At 29.4% G+C, this 15853-nt stretch overlaps 1 protein-coding gene across 1 annotated transcript; it reads left to right on the top strand.

Annotated features, from left to right (window-relative positions):
• Nucleotides 1-5086: 5086 nt before the first annotated feature.
• LOC107445155 (actin maturation protease) lies at nucleotides 5087-13309 on the top strand. Its single transcript, XM_016059496.4, has 2 exons — nucleotides 5087-5236; nucleotides 8822-13309. Exon 2 carries the CDS (start codon nucleotides 8860-8862, stop codon nucleotides 9724-9726), a length of 867 nt encoding a protein of 288 aa, XP_015914982.4. The 5' UTR covers nucleotides 5087-5236; nucleotides 8822-8859; the 3' UTR covers nucleotides 9727-13309.
• Nucleotides 13310-15853: the final 2544 nt, after the last annotated feature.

The following is a 15853-nucleotide window of genomic DNA, read 5'->3' as shown; positions in this document are numbered from 1 at the left end:
ATGGGCTATTGGCGACGGTATATGAAACACCCCTGAGGATGATCCGAAGACATGTCATCACAATTTTGATCCTCTGCAGAGGGGATGGCACTCCCGCTTCGGTAGCCCGACGACCTGCACGCGAAATCGAGCACTTTACGGTAGAACAGTTTAACGAGGACCAATACCGCACACCCTCGTCCTACGCGGGCTGATACAAGTGGTCACCCACCCGCGCTCTGACCGTAGCCAGTGATGCTTGACTTCGGTGATCTGCTGCGAACCGTGTCTTAACGATCAGTCCACTGCGGGACGGTTCGGCGATTGAATGAACTTTTTGTTGAGATAAATCAAAACAGATTTAGCGGTAAGCTCCGAAAGACAAGGGGCAGAGATAACTCTTAGTCTGACTAACTAACTCCACTGTACTCCGTTTCCCTTTTTATATAATTTTTCACCGCATCTCCAAAATTCTCGAATTGTCTCAAAGACGACAGAACGTCTAGGATTCCAGAATCATCGCGTAAAGACCTCGCGAATGACAGCCAGTCTCGAAAACTATACTGGTAGGACAGAAACGAACCAGTCCGTAACAGTATCACGTGAATTTGGTTTCAAAAGTACAACCCTATTATAATGTTTTTTCAGTATTCTGAGAAATACCGTGAGAAAAAAAAAAGTAGGCATAAGGCAGATAAAAATATATAGTCTTGAAAAATAATAGCTCGCATAATTTCAACTAAAATTTTTATTTTTGCCATTTTGTCTGAGCTCAAGGGGGTGTTTAACCCCTCCCTTGCGTATGCCACTGCATTTACTATTCTGTACATTGTCTTCCTATCCACCAATTTTCGTTTCAATCGGACAACTCCTTCTTGGTGCGTCGATTTTTTCGTTATAGACGAAATAAATTTTATAGAAAGAAAAAAATAATTGAGTTGCCAGTTGTTTTTCCCCGTAAAAAGTACACTAAAAAGGTGGCAATTTTACCGTAATTTTCTTACTATTTAATTATAATTACTATTTAATTTAACAAGTCATTGATCCTTTTTTTCTATCTGATTACTTGTTCTTCGTATGGGGGAAAAAGATGTAAATAAACCAATAAATCAGTATTAATCAACATAACGAAATCATGCACACAAAACTGAAAGACGTGAACACAATTAATTAAGCTGAAACAATTCATTCCATTTTTTATTTTTATTATTTGTTGTCTTTCCCGGTAGCTTTAAGTTATTTTTATTAAGAAAAACATGTTTTTAGAACAAACCCTTCGAAATAAAGATTTAGAGATTACCTGGCTCTTTCAATTTTTTCAGTATCGTTTGGCCTAATGCTATTTCTCGGGGTTAGTTTTTTGTTCTAAAATTACTAAAATAAAATTACCATTACCCGAAATAACTTTTGATCTAATGTGCGGGTCTTCATGTTCTAAGACTCAATCCAAATTATTCAATGATTGATTGAATGTAGGTTTTAATGGCACAAAGTCCAAAGAAGAACATGCTGCGCCAAACAAACGGTTTTAAAATAAAGGTAAATGTATATTACAAATTTTCCTTATTAAAAATCACACGGAATTTATAAAACTAGATACAATGAAGCAGATGTATTCAAAATTGAGTAAAACCAATGCAAATTATTCAATGGGGTGACCTCAAATAAGCAAATTAGTTAGTGCAGACGATAATTTAACCCACTGACGGTTCTGCACGTAAAAAGTCGCATTTTAACATGCAGTCTTCTCTGCATAGCAAAACCGGTTTTCCCATGTTAACTGATAGGGGAACTTTGTGTAGGGGAGAAACATTCTCGCAATTTTGCCCATTTCCTTAACCGCCAGTGGGTTAAGTTACGAAATCAGACACAAAAACGTACATTCTCTGAATAAACATATCTTTTTTTTTCCCGACGAATTCAGATTTCAGAACCTCCAACTAAAGCCGCAATCTGGGAAATATGGCCCCAATAGTTTGTTTAGGAGATCGGCTAAAAGTTTGGACTCCTGAATGCAAATTTTATTTTTTCAGTTTACGTTCGCATATCTCGAGAACTTATAAAGCAAATTAAAAAATAATAAAAATATTTATGATAATTCTATATTTTATTTCAAAACAGTCGAAAAAAATTTTGAATTTTAAGGTATACAATTTTTCACATCATTTTTAAGAATGCAATTTTAAAAAGTAATATACAAAATTTGAGGGAAATCTGTCGCATAGTTCCTGCAAAATAGAACTTCAAAAAAGTCGTATTTTCAAAATACGATTTCTCAGTAATTATTCAACCGATTCTGCACGCATTTTGTATCTCGCCATTTAAAATTGCATGCTTTGAAATGACGCGAAAATTTGTTTACTTTAGAATTAAAAATATATTCAACTAATATGAAATTAAAAAAAAAAAATGAAAAGCAATAAATATTTATTACAAGTTAATTAAAATTATCTTTGGATGAGCTAATTTTATAATTGGTGTGAAAAAAAAAGGTTCCCAAAAGATGGCGAAAGGTGCGGTAAGTAAAATTAATATTAAGGGGCCAAACGTTGAACCGCTCTTCTGACAAAACTATGGGGGCCATATTTTTCATATTGCTGCTTCACCCCTTTATTCTTGCAGTCAGAAATCCAGACCCGTCGAATAGTTATTCAGAGAAGTACGTTTTTGTGACTGATTTCGTAACTTAAAATATAATTTGCACTAAGTTGAGTTTTGAGGCCACCCTTTCAAAAAATTGAAATTAAGTCCTAGAACAAACGTAAAGATCCGGTTATTACATAACGGTAGCCTACATAAAAGTTTTTAAAACGCCTCATATCATAATTGCATTGCTATCGATTTTAGTGACACCTGTGCTAACTTATATAATGACAAAATAAAAAAAAAATTCAATACATTTTATAATCATATTTTAACGTATTATATGTTTTTAGAAATATTTGTACACGTCCTTTGACTATATATTAATATCAAATTTCTATTTTGAACCAAAAAATTATTTAAAAAAATTAAATGTCCACCTAATGTCCCCCTCAAACGCAGCAAATAGTTTAAATTTTATAAATTAAAATTATTAATTTTATTTTACAAAATGTTTTACAAATATGGTTTAGCATATTTATATATTTTCAGAAATTTTGTCATTTATTTTTTTATTTTGGGTAAATATCAAAAATCTTTTGTGAACCCAAAATATTTATGAAAAATCATTAAAATGACCGTCAAATGGTCCCCTCAAATGTAGTATCTAATAATAATTAGAAAATGAAGGAGAGACATTCCTGTAATCAAAATAAACAATATTTTACTTCAAATGTAGGCTACAAAGAGTTTTTTTTAACTCGACTCAAATCACTCTTGCATCATTAACAATTTTATTAACACCTTTTGCTAATAATCTAGAGTTAGATTGAAAAAAAAAATTTAAAAAAAGTTTAAAAATGTTTAATAAATATTTTTCTAATATATGTATATGTCTTTAGAAATTTTAACACCTATCCTTTTCCTTGATATTGATAGCAAAGTTCTCTTGTGAACGAAAAAATATAAAAAATCATTATCCGCAAAATGGCCCTCTCAAACGCAGCAAATAGTAATTATTGGTAAATATAGAAAAGCAATGCCAAATTAGGTAATTATGTACATCGAATAAAGGATACACAGAAGATTTTAACCCAACTTATATCATATTTGCATTACAATCGATTTTAGCGACATTTGTGCAAACTACACAAGTAGCACAATTCACAAAAACGATATCGTAAAAACTTAGCTTTGAACATTGTACAATATCGTAGCGGAACATTGTACTATATAAAAATGGACCCCTTTTATAACGTATATTCAACATCGCGAAACAATATTGTTCGATATTGTAAAAACGTTGGGGAACGTCGATCGATATCTCTCAGCATCTCGGATATCTCTAAATTTATTTTTTTTTAATTTATTTTTTGGAATTATAACAATTTGACGTCATTTTTTGTCTTTTAAATGATTAATTTTGATTTAAGAGCACAATAAAGTTTAAAATCAAAAGTTTTACAAACAGATTTTTAATGTGAAATCGACGGGAGTCGTACAATATCGTACATACAATGTCGATTTTCGCCAATATTGACAATGTCGGTCGATGTAGACTAAAGCTGTTACAATATCCCTGTGCTACTTGGGTATATAGTGACAAATTAAACTTAAAAAAATTAAAAACATTTATAAATCTTTTACAGCATATGTATATGTGTTTAGAAAATTTGGCACCTTTCCTTTGACTTTATATGAACACAATATATTTATAATGAACCAAAAAATTTTGAAAAATAATTTAAAAGAAATTCCTATAACCGAAATAGACATTAGTTTACTTCAAATGTAGGCTACGAAAAGTTTTTTTTAACTCGACTCAAATCACTCTTTCATCGTTGTCAATTTTATCGACACCTCTGCTAACAATCTAGGGTTGCAATGAAAAAAAAATTTTTAACAGTGTTTTATAAATATTTCTTTAAGAAATGTATATGTTCCTAGAAATTTTGAGACCTATCCTTTTACTTGATATTGATGGCAAAGTTATCTTGTAAACTAGAAAAATATTAAAAATCGTTAAAGTATCAGCAAAATGAACCTCTGAAATGCAGGAGAGAAATTCCTTTAACCGACTTTAAAGGAATTTCGAAATAGACAATAGTTTACTTTAAATTTGGGCTACAAAGAGATTTTTCAACTCGACTCATATCACTCTTGCATCATTATCAAAACATAGACTCTTGTATCACCATTTAGCATGTGGAGAGTCATAGAAGAAGGAAATTCGTTAGCTTGAATTTCTTGTCCTGTCTTGATTTTCATATAGATTAAAATCTTTTAAGTTGGGAAACAATATGGAACTGAAAACTACATTAAACATAGTTCTAAAAGAATGCATCATGGAAATTTAAAAAAATATTTTTATTAGTAAAGGACGAAAAATATTAAGAATAGGAAAAATACTGCTGAGTACATTTCTACATAACTGAAAAGTGGAGTAGAGGGAAGGGAGTAGGGCCATAGCCATGGAACCGGTCTTCTCCCCAGATGGTGTATTCAAGCGTTGCGATCGCCTACATTTCATTTCAGTGAGAATGGCTTATGAGTAGCACACTAACTATGAGAGTTATAAGCCAAAATTCTTACGATGTATAAATTCATAATATAATTTTTTCTACCAACTTCCAGCCAACTGTCCCTAATCCCAACATGGTAATCGGGAAATTTGGTAAGGTCATTATTTTAATAGGAATTTCCGTTTGATAAATTGATTTTTTTATCAGAACGAATTCAATATCATAAAATTTGAATTCATAGTATTCTCAATTTTATATAAATGTTCCAAAAGTGCCACACAATACACAAGTATCGAAAAGTGAATACGAAAGTGCATATAAATTGTTCTCTTTGAAAAAGAGAACTCTCCTGCAAAAGTCAGGCTATTCTAAAATTAAGCTAGAAAGTCACGATTTTTCTTACATATTCATAAAGTTAGGGAAAAAAATAACTATAGTTCATTCAAAGACTGACAGGCAAGAATAAAGTTTCAAGGAAAAATTCTGCAATTCAAAATATGTAATTTCCTCATAATAACATTCCTCTTTCCCTGGTAGAACCTGTCCAGTTAGCAATTTTCCTCCTGTTTATCCAATGACAAGGAATTTTTGATTGGGTTGCTAGGTTTATTGCTCTTTGTGTGAATAACTGGTTAACAGACAATAGTAGCTGAAACAACAGTAGAAAAATCAAAAAAAGAATTTTCACTGTTTTGTGATGCTGCCAAAAAAAAAAAACGAAGAACAAAGGAGTTTCTTAGAGTTTAATCCACGGCAAAAGAGATTAGATAATTTTTTTTGAAATATTTGCACAGAGAAAAAAAAAGTGAAAATTTGTGGGTGGTTATAAAAATTGTTCTTATCCTCTCTCATGGTAACGCAACAGTCGAAGGGGGTTTTCAATCAATAAAAGCTTATTGGTTGAAAACCTCAATGAAGACTCTATTATTTCACAAAGGTGTGTGTATGATTATGTTTCATTTATAAATGGATTAAAAAACATAGACATTAATGAAAAAATGCTAGATGCTGTAAAAAGATCTAGAACAAGATGAAGACATGCATTAGAAGCCCCCCCCCAATAAAACAAAAGAATAAAAAAGCTGAAATTTCTAGAATATGAATAAGAGAAACGATAGATGATTTGAAATTAAGAAAATCTAAATTTACGAAAACTGCTGCAACAGAACTGAAAATTGTCAAACAACAAAATATATGTTGAGAAATATTATATAACATAGGAGCCCCTCAGTTTCTCCGGAAGCTTACAGTATTACAGAAATAAATTTAAAAATACTGAAGAAAAAAATATATTTTTGATTTTATTTTTCTCACAAGTTGCATAATTTTTCTATCTGAATTTTCATTTGTATATAATTAACTTTTCTTGACTTTTTTCCCCTTTATATTTCAATATTATCTTTTAAAAGAAAAGTCAGTTTTGAGTTAAATTTTGATTTTTAAAAATTAATATTTTAATGTAACAAATGTTCTAGTATGTTTTAAGAGTAAATATTATTTGAGGATACTGATACATATCTTGCAGATTTGATTAACCCTTTATATCCTGACGACACTCATGCATTTGGTTCCCCTTAACATTAAATTAAATAATGTTTCCATAGTTCAACAGATTTTCTTGATCTCTTTATTTAAATAGTTTTCGTATCTAACTACAAAAACACACTAAAAGTTTGATCTAATCCTGATAATTCGAAATATGTTTCACAAGTTTTCTGAAAATATAATTTGGGATATAAAGTGCTATTATGCAATTCCACTTTAATATATAAGTGTTTATCCTATTCAATCTATGATACTTATGACTAAGTAGCATATTATTACTAATTGAAACTGCAATATTAAAGGTTTTGTTGGAGTGGGAAACGGCGGGTCAGGAATTTTATTGTAAAAGGTCAGGAAAAACCTGCAAAAGTCAGGATATTGTTTTCTCAAAGTAGTGTAGGAACCCTGTTTTTGTTTTGACAATTACTGTCAAAAACCCAAATTTTTAGTGTAGGACATATTAAATAATTATAAATAAAAACAGATAAACTTGAAATTTATCCACTATATGTTACTTTGTCAAATTATTGAAGAAAAAAAAAACACACTTAACAATCAGCTTAATCAAAAATCACTTGACAATCATCTCATTCATTTTATATAAAATCAATTACCTTGACGTAGTCGATATAAACATTCTCTCCTTAGCAGTTTATCATAGACCAGGGCTGTTTGTGCTCCGGAATTTTCTCTAACAGTGATCCGGAAGTTTCTGGAGATCGAAGGTCCAGAAGTTTCAAAAAATCACTGATCACAGAAGTTTCCAGAAATCAAATTTCCAAAGGTGGAACTTAAAAACACAGTTTATTTTATTTTTTTGTAAGGGAGACCCAGAGAGATACTTTATAAGCTTATATTCAAGATTAATATTCATTTTTTATCAGTAAATAGTTGTTATAAAATCATTAGCTCAAGAAAGAAAGACACATTTGTAAATTTTAATTACATCTCCAGGTTAATTTTTCAATGTAAACTCTTTTTTTTTTTTAACTCAAGAAATTTTCCGGAAATTTGACTTGGGCTCACAATCACCCCTGATAGACGCACTCGAAAACCTTACTGTGCGTAGTGATGGGTCGAATTTCGTTCTTGTATTTCTTAAGTAACTAAATGTATTTTTGTATATCAGTCATGCATTTTAATTAATTAAAAAGTTTACTTCACTTGCTGTGTATAAAAAAATATTAAATATAAAAATTGAATCATGAAACAAAAGCAGACGTGAAATAACTTAAGCTGAACATCTGATTCAAATTCTTTAATATCAGAGCATTTTTTATTTATTTGTATGATGATTAGTTTCTAATCTCTTCTTATTTGTATTTCTAATGTTTTTTTAGTTTATTGTTAGTGAGGTGTATTATTTGGTAATAAGTTTCTTTAACCGCCTCCCTTGCCAATTTATTTTGAAAAAAGAAAAAATTCAAAAAATAAACAAATTTTTTTATTTTATTAATAAATACAAGGAACTAAAACAAAACATAATACACAAGTACTAAGTTAAAATTTTTATTTGTTTTATGCGAAAAAAATATTTAATTTACCATCAGTTTACAATCCCAAATTATCTCGGGCAAATGAAAAAAGTTAAATATTAGTCTTTGTATATGTTCACATTTTCATCATCTGAAAAATCACCTGCTTTACTTTTGCTTCCGAACGCCATTTTTTTACTCTTTTTTTTCCCTATCTAAATTCAGCAACCGCCGTATTTAAAATTGCACAAAACATGTTTGCATTCTCACAAGCAGCAAAACTCCCAAACAAAAATTGACAAACTTCCAATCACAGCAAATTATTATTATTATTTGCTTTGCGTCCGGCCGAGTAAAAAGGTGATAAAACAAAACGTATTGACGAATTCTGCTGCGTCCGAGTTTACTCGGCATAATCAAGGAAGTGGTTAAAGCAAATTGCCTATGTTCAATTCATGTGTTTTTTAATTAACATGCTATCAAAAAAGATGTTTGGGTTTGCCAAATTTTCATTTGGGGATATATAATTTCTAGACTAACGTGCCAGGCTGAGCTTGTAAAACTGGCCGAGCCCTTTCCCTGGCATGGAATGTCAAAGTCTTGAGGTTTTTTAAACTCTGATATATCTCATTACGAATATTTTTCTTTTAAAACACTGAACATATCCTAATGTTTCTTATTTTATTGCTGAAACCAACTTAATTTCATTTTTTCCAGATACTTATTAGTACAGTTTGTACTCTGAAGTACTCTAAATGGAGAATAATGGTGTGAGGACAAAACAAACTTCAATACCACCACCACCTCCCCCTCCACCTCCTTCATTTCTGAAGAATTCAAAATGTACAGATTTAAGGACAAAAATTGTCAATTCAGGTAATTGTTTAAATGCCAATGAACAGACCTCCCGCCTCAAATATGTCTTTCGTGACACTGATTTATTAATTGTATCCTATTGTAATTCTGTCCATTCCATTATACAAGAAGGGCCCAGTTGTGGCATCGTTGCATTATCCATGGCTAGTCAATTTTTCAATAATATCGATACATCTGACATACTCGCGTGTGCTAAGAAATTTAATTTTTCAAGATCTGGTGAAGTCTTTTCGGCTTATAACATGTCTGAACTTGCTTCTCTATTGTTAGACTGTGATGCATTTGTGATAAACGATTTAAAAAACAATGTGCATATGATTTTATCTCACATTTGTAAAGGTTTACCTGTGCTAATGCCCTATGATGCAGACAAAAACCATGAGCCTGGTTTTAATAATGGTAGGTGTGCACATTGGGCTGTGATTAGTGGACTCTGTTTCCAGTTACAAAAAGATGAAGGTTTAAATTATGATTTAATGTCTTCTGGTTTAAAAGTACATATTGTCAGTACTGAAATGTTAAATGAAGAACTTTTAAGTAATGCATCAAATGTACATGTATATGCTTATCAGGGTAAAAGTAAGCATTTGGGTGTATGGGATTTAAATACGTTGATAAGTAGTAACAATAATATGCACGAAGTTACTCAAAAGTATGGTATCGAAGAATTGGTTCTTCCAGCAGGGGACACCCTTTCTGAATTACGAGACAAAGCTGTTCTCTTAAAGAAAAAATTTTTTAAATAATTATTTCTAGATTTTTTTTTTTTTTTTGGAAAAAATAGTCAAATATTTAAATTGTATGAAATCTAGCAAAACTGTTCCTTCAAAATCGTTCATTGCAGTAGTTAAGTTAATAAAAAAAATAAAGAAAGTACCAAAATTTATGTCATTTTGGTAATTTTTTTTCTTATTCTATGCCAGACGTAGCCAGTCAATAACAGTTGACACCAGTTGCAAATCCTGCTTAAAAGGTATAAAAGTTAGGTGTAAGATGCAGGCGTTAAAATTATGATTTTATTCATTGGTTTTATTTATTTTTTTGTTTTATTAATATCTTATATTCCTGTATTACTAGAACTTTTGGTATTGTTTTGAAATATCGTTATTGTAATTTGTGATTCCACTCTATTTCTAGCATGATATGCTGAAAACTATTTTTGCAACAAATTCAATGTATCACACATAACAAATTTAAGATCATTAAATGTATTTTGTGAATATAAAATTAGTTTTTTCAAAATAATGATGTAAACTCTTAAAATTGCATAAAATGTTAAAGAATTCAAATTGGATCATTATCAATCATTAAAATATGATATTTTAAGAGATAATGTATATTTTATTTGCATAGTTGACTCATTTTTAAAAGTTTTATTACAACAAAGCTGTTAAGTGATTTTTTCCCCCCAAAAATTAAATTTCCTATTTGCTGTAACAAATGTGATTTTTAAAAATTATAATTTTATTTTAATTTGATATTTTTCTAAGAATTTTTAAATTGGACATGTCCACAATGTTGCAGACTTAACAAGTTACAAAATACAATTTCACTGACCTGTTATAATCATTTTTATTCTATAAGAAACACATATGCCAATAAACTTGCATCGCATAGATTTTTGTTTGTGAATGTAGCTTTTCACATTGAAGGCGTTAACATTGAAGCTGTCCAGCAGATATGCTTAATATGCGTAAATGCCATTCACGAAGAAACTTTCTTGTGGAATTATAGCATTAAAATTTAAAATGGAGTGCTTATTTCGAGAAAAAATATTTTTTTAATTGCTACTTTCCTACGGTAACGTTTTCTGTAACCTGTATCTAATTGTAAAAATTATTAATACATAATATACTAGAGGTGCACAACCTTTTCCAAAAGGGGGCCACAAAAAAGAGTTTTCTGTGGAAAAAAATCTTTGCAATGGGAAAAAAGACTTTACAATTTATATTAATTGATTAGTTTAAAAAGTACAAGTTTAATTTGTGTTAAAAAAAAGGTATGAGTGAAAATTTTTTTGAATCAATACATTTCAAGTTTTTCTTATTTCGTCGTCTTTAATTAAATTCAATAGCTGGTTTATAGTTTTCCGCATAAAAAAATGAATTTTATTACTATTATTATTTTTTATCCTGCATGAAATATGCAGACATGTTTAATTTTTTATATAAACCATTGAACTACATTTGTTTTAAACATTTTTTTAAAAAAAAGCAAATTTAAAAAAATAAAAAGTGGTAAGTAAGAGGAAACCAATTTGAATTTCAATGTTCATCGAAATCAGTTAGAAAAACAGTGATAAGATTTCTTATTTCTTCTTCATATTTTTATTATTATTAATATATCTTTCTATTATTATGTTCAATTTATCTAACCTTGCCCATTCAAGTTCATTTTGTGCACTTCTGCAACATACTTATTGATTAACTAACTGATAATATTTACGAAACTTTGTTTGTGTATGAAATTTTAAATAGGTATAAAAATCAGTACTACTTTTAGAAATCTTTACATTCTAAATGTTTTTAGCTACAGATGTGCTTACTTTTAGATACTTAAATCAGGTAATGCAAAATATTTCTGCATTTGCATTTAACTACAATTTTTGTAATGAATCATGTTTTAAGAAATATGTATTTTTATATAATCATTTCTTGTTATTGCTAACAATGTAAACATGGTTTTATTCGATAACTTTTTTTTAATTATTGATAAATTTCAGCATTTTTAAGAGTTGTTAGAAGAGACTATTCTAAAATGTTTTGATTTTTAGAAGAATTGTTATAAAGATTTTTTTAATCAAATGTAGCTCTTATGAGTAATATCATTCATATTGCTACATTTATTATTAATTTACAACAAATAGCTTTGTATTGTTTATTGAAAAATTATTTATTTTACAAACTATGTACTGTTTAAAGCTAAAAAAACTATATTTTTTTAACAAATGACTTAGCTTAGAAGAAATTGCTGCTACAAAAATTTCTGAATTTTATGTGTGAATTTAATCTATAATGTGTAAAGTTGAAAGAAAGAAAAAGTATATATATATTTCTTTGTTAAATATTATTTATAGTTTATGTTTTTAAAAGTTTACTTAAAATTGGATTGTTTCTTTGTGAATTTTAATACTTCTTTATGCATTCGTTTCATTGTGGGTTGTTATCTATTAATAGTTTTCATAACTGATGTTTAAATAGTGCGTCACATTCCTACCCATGTATTCTATAAACAATTACTTGTTTGTTATATGGTTTTATTAGTTTAGTTTTTGTTACTAGTATAAAATATTATGTCTTTTAATGTGTGGATAATATTAAAAGCACTTTGTATCATGACTGTTCAAGCTCATATAAAAATGAGTTAAATATGTTGTTCTTTTCTGTGTACTCTTAATGCAGTTTTTCCCTGAAAACATCAGTTTTCTTTGCTCCGATTTACAACATCAAATTTCTTTTCAAATTTAAATACTTTTTAAAGTATTTACTATTGAATAATGTGCCAAGTTCCTCAAAAGTAAAGTAGCATTCTTCTGTTTTCCTTACTTAATCTCCATCCCTCTTTTATCATACGGATTCTTAAAATATCCAATTAGAGTAATGATTACTGAATGCTTTTATTGTAATATAAATTCAGTAGGTTTAAGACATATTCTCTGTTTTAGTAATTTTTATTCAAAAATGTAGCAATAATTTTTTAAAAGTAAATAAATTTCAAAAATGATTTATCTGATTTAGATGTGCTTCTCTTAGTATGTCTATTTTTATTAGCTGATTCTGTTTTCTTGGTATGTTAAGCTTTGATATTTTTTTCTTTCAGTACTTTCTATTCTTTGCAGTCTTAAATAATACCAGATGTGACAACATGCCATTAAGAGTTGCATAACTATAACCAATGAAATTAGTATTGATTGTGAAAGAACATTACATTTCCTGAAATTTCTATTCCTTGAAAAAAAATATTCGGAAGTTTTATTATGATGGAATAAAGTTCCTCTCACATATACGTATAAAACAATAATACTTTTTTTTCCCTTTTAGACTAATTTCATTAGTAATTTTTGATTCTATAAGCAAATACTTTATTTTGTTTTAATTAGAATTATATATGAATAATCATTGATACTTTCATTGTTATAAAATTATGGTTCAGGATGATATTAGTACGTATAATGTTTGTCTATTATTAAGTTTATGTTTCAAAACTTTTTTGTGACAGATGTTTTTTTCTTTCTTTTTTTTTTTTTTTTTTTTTTTTTTAAGGATTAAATCTTTCTGTATGCTTTAAAAGGAATGTTTCACTAAATAAAATAAAAAGTTTCCAAATTGTTTTTTATTTTAGTTGTTTTATGATGTATGCATTTTATTTTCTAGTTACTTCATTTCTAATTTTTTTAACAAAAAAAAAAAAAAAAAAACATAATGTGGCTTTACTTTAAAGTTGAAAAAAAGAAAAAATTTTTGATCTCATAACTTCAAAATTTCTAAATGAAGCAATATAAAATTTTAAGCATTTCCAGAGAAATGTTTAAATTTAAATGTTATTCGTGTGGTCACTAGTAGTTGGGTTACTTTATGTCCAAGTTGAAGATTTTTGGTGGTTCGAAAACATTTAAAACTTGTATCATATTTCACAGCAAAGCCTCTGTGAAAATTTAAATGTTCTATCCAGTTGGAAAATGGACACTGTTGTGCTAGGTGTGTAGGTTTTACTTATAGATAAGATTACAGCTTATATCTGTGCATATGACAACATTTGTATATTTCAGTAAATAACTGATTAACAAAAAATGACCTCAAATTATGTCAAACTTTTATGTGCCAAGACACTAATATATTTAAGATTAAATTTTAAAAATTGACAACGAAAATCTCGAATGTTTGAGACTATAGATTTTTACATTTATCTAATTACTGACTGCGATGCCAATGGCTGCGGGTTGGAGTCCTGCTCTGGGCATGGGTGGTTCTCTCTATGAACGGGTATGTGTGGCGCGGATAATGTTGGCCTGGTCTCATTATCCCACAATACCTAGATTCGGATCTCGTTACCGAGGCTTACAAGCAGCAACAATTGAAAATCTCGTTCAATGATTTAAGTTTTCTGACATGTGTCTCAGTGATTCACCAGTTTTTAATGAAACTGACTTCCGCCAGCTGAAATTATAATCATGGATACGAATCAATCGGTGATGATACAAATAATGATACATCTGCTAAGAGTTCAACAGACCAACTTGCTTCACAGCATGTTTCAATAGTATTAATTTCCACGATTCGAAAACCTAAGAGGAAAAAAAAGTGGCTTGTAAATCACAAAGTGCTCTAGATCAAGCAAGCAACACTTACAAAAATTAACTGCTATTATCGAGTGAACTTAAAATCAAATAGAAGAAATCATCTAAGCAAGAAATTGAAACAAGTTAGGTGTACATTGAATCAGAAAAAGCACTTTTTTTGCAGGATGACGCAATCATTGAAGTTAATCCTAACGAACGCTTTGCTTTATGTGTGAGGCTCATTTAATTGAAGGTATGGTGCAATATTTACTGTACGGAACTTCAGTTCATGAAAAACGAGCCTGCCAAAAGTTATAAAAAGGAAGTTGCGTGTGGTACTTAAATCATAACTAAACCTTGAATCAAATATTGAACGTAATAATTTGTTTTATAAGTACTAATTATTTTTATGATTATGTTTTTATTCTCAAATAAAAGTCATACTTGAGCTTTCTAACAAACTGTTATGTTTTATGCAACTTTTTTGATTTTAAATACCATTTACTGAACTCGTAGCAGTTAAGATAAGAATACTGTATTTTACATTATAATACTAAGCACTTGTTTTCGATTACTAACTGCTGATTTAATTTAGTCTTTTTTGCTCAAATTTTCTAGGTCAGTACAATTTAGAGAGCTGGTGGACGAATTAGACAATTAGGATTTAAATCATACCACTTGCAGAACTTGAACAAATAATTAATTTTCTGTACTCACTGCACAAATTTATTAACAAAAAAGTAATATGTGTAGCAGAATAACTATATTTCATTAATAAAATATTTTAAATTCAATTATCAGTTTTTTTGTGGCTGTAAATGTTCTACGATTTAGACAACTCTCCTCTAATGAAGCAGTATTTGACCCTAAACAGTTTTCTTTAAGACATAACTTTTGACTGAAATAAAATATTAATTTAAATTAACGATATCTTGTATGCAGATACTAAATTATCTATTGTGCATCGAAGTGTTATTCATTATAGACAACACCTCATTTATATTACTCAAAAACGTTTTTTTTTTTTTTTTTTTTTTTTTTTACTCAGGGGATAGAGCGTTTACCGTCCAATGAGGTGAACCGGGTTCGAATCCCGGTGATAGCTGTTCGGTACGAATTCTGCATCCGGCTTTCACCGACTACAGTGCTGACGTGAAATATTCTCAGTGGTGGTCGGATCATGGATTTGAGTCCCTTTGCCGTCAGACTTACCATGGGAGGTTCTCGTGATCTTCCTCTCCATGTAACACAAATGCTGGTTAGTTCCATCAAAAAGTCCTCTACGACGGCAAATTTTTCCCAATACTTGATCCAGGAGTTTCCTTTTCTTCTGGATTGGGTTCAAAATTACGAGGCTATTCACAATACAATCAAAGTGAGTGAGTCCGAGTACTAATATAAAGGTAGAATGAATGCGTTTGATAACAGAGAAAATAGTATAGTGAGACTATTTTAATCATATACAAATTTCTTTTATCTCATCTCACAATATCTATCCATTTACTAATACTTTTAACCTAATATCATTGTTTATCTAATTCGTTTTCATTTAACCTATTACTTCTCAATCAGTTCTCGTACCTACTCAATATTCA

The sequence above is a fragment of the Parasteatoda tepidariorum genome, chromosome 6, assembly GCF_982258835.1.
Source record: "Parasteatoda tepidariorum strain Cologne lab strain chromosome 6, Ptep-v5.0, whole genome shotgun sequence".
Taxonomy (NCBI): Eukaryota; Metazoa; Arthropoda; class Arachnida; order Araneae; family Theridiidae; genus Parasteatoda; species Parasteatoda tepidariorum.
Note: the sequence above shows the minus strand (reverse complement) of the source record. Positions and strands in the feature narration are given on the sequence as shown.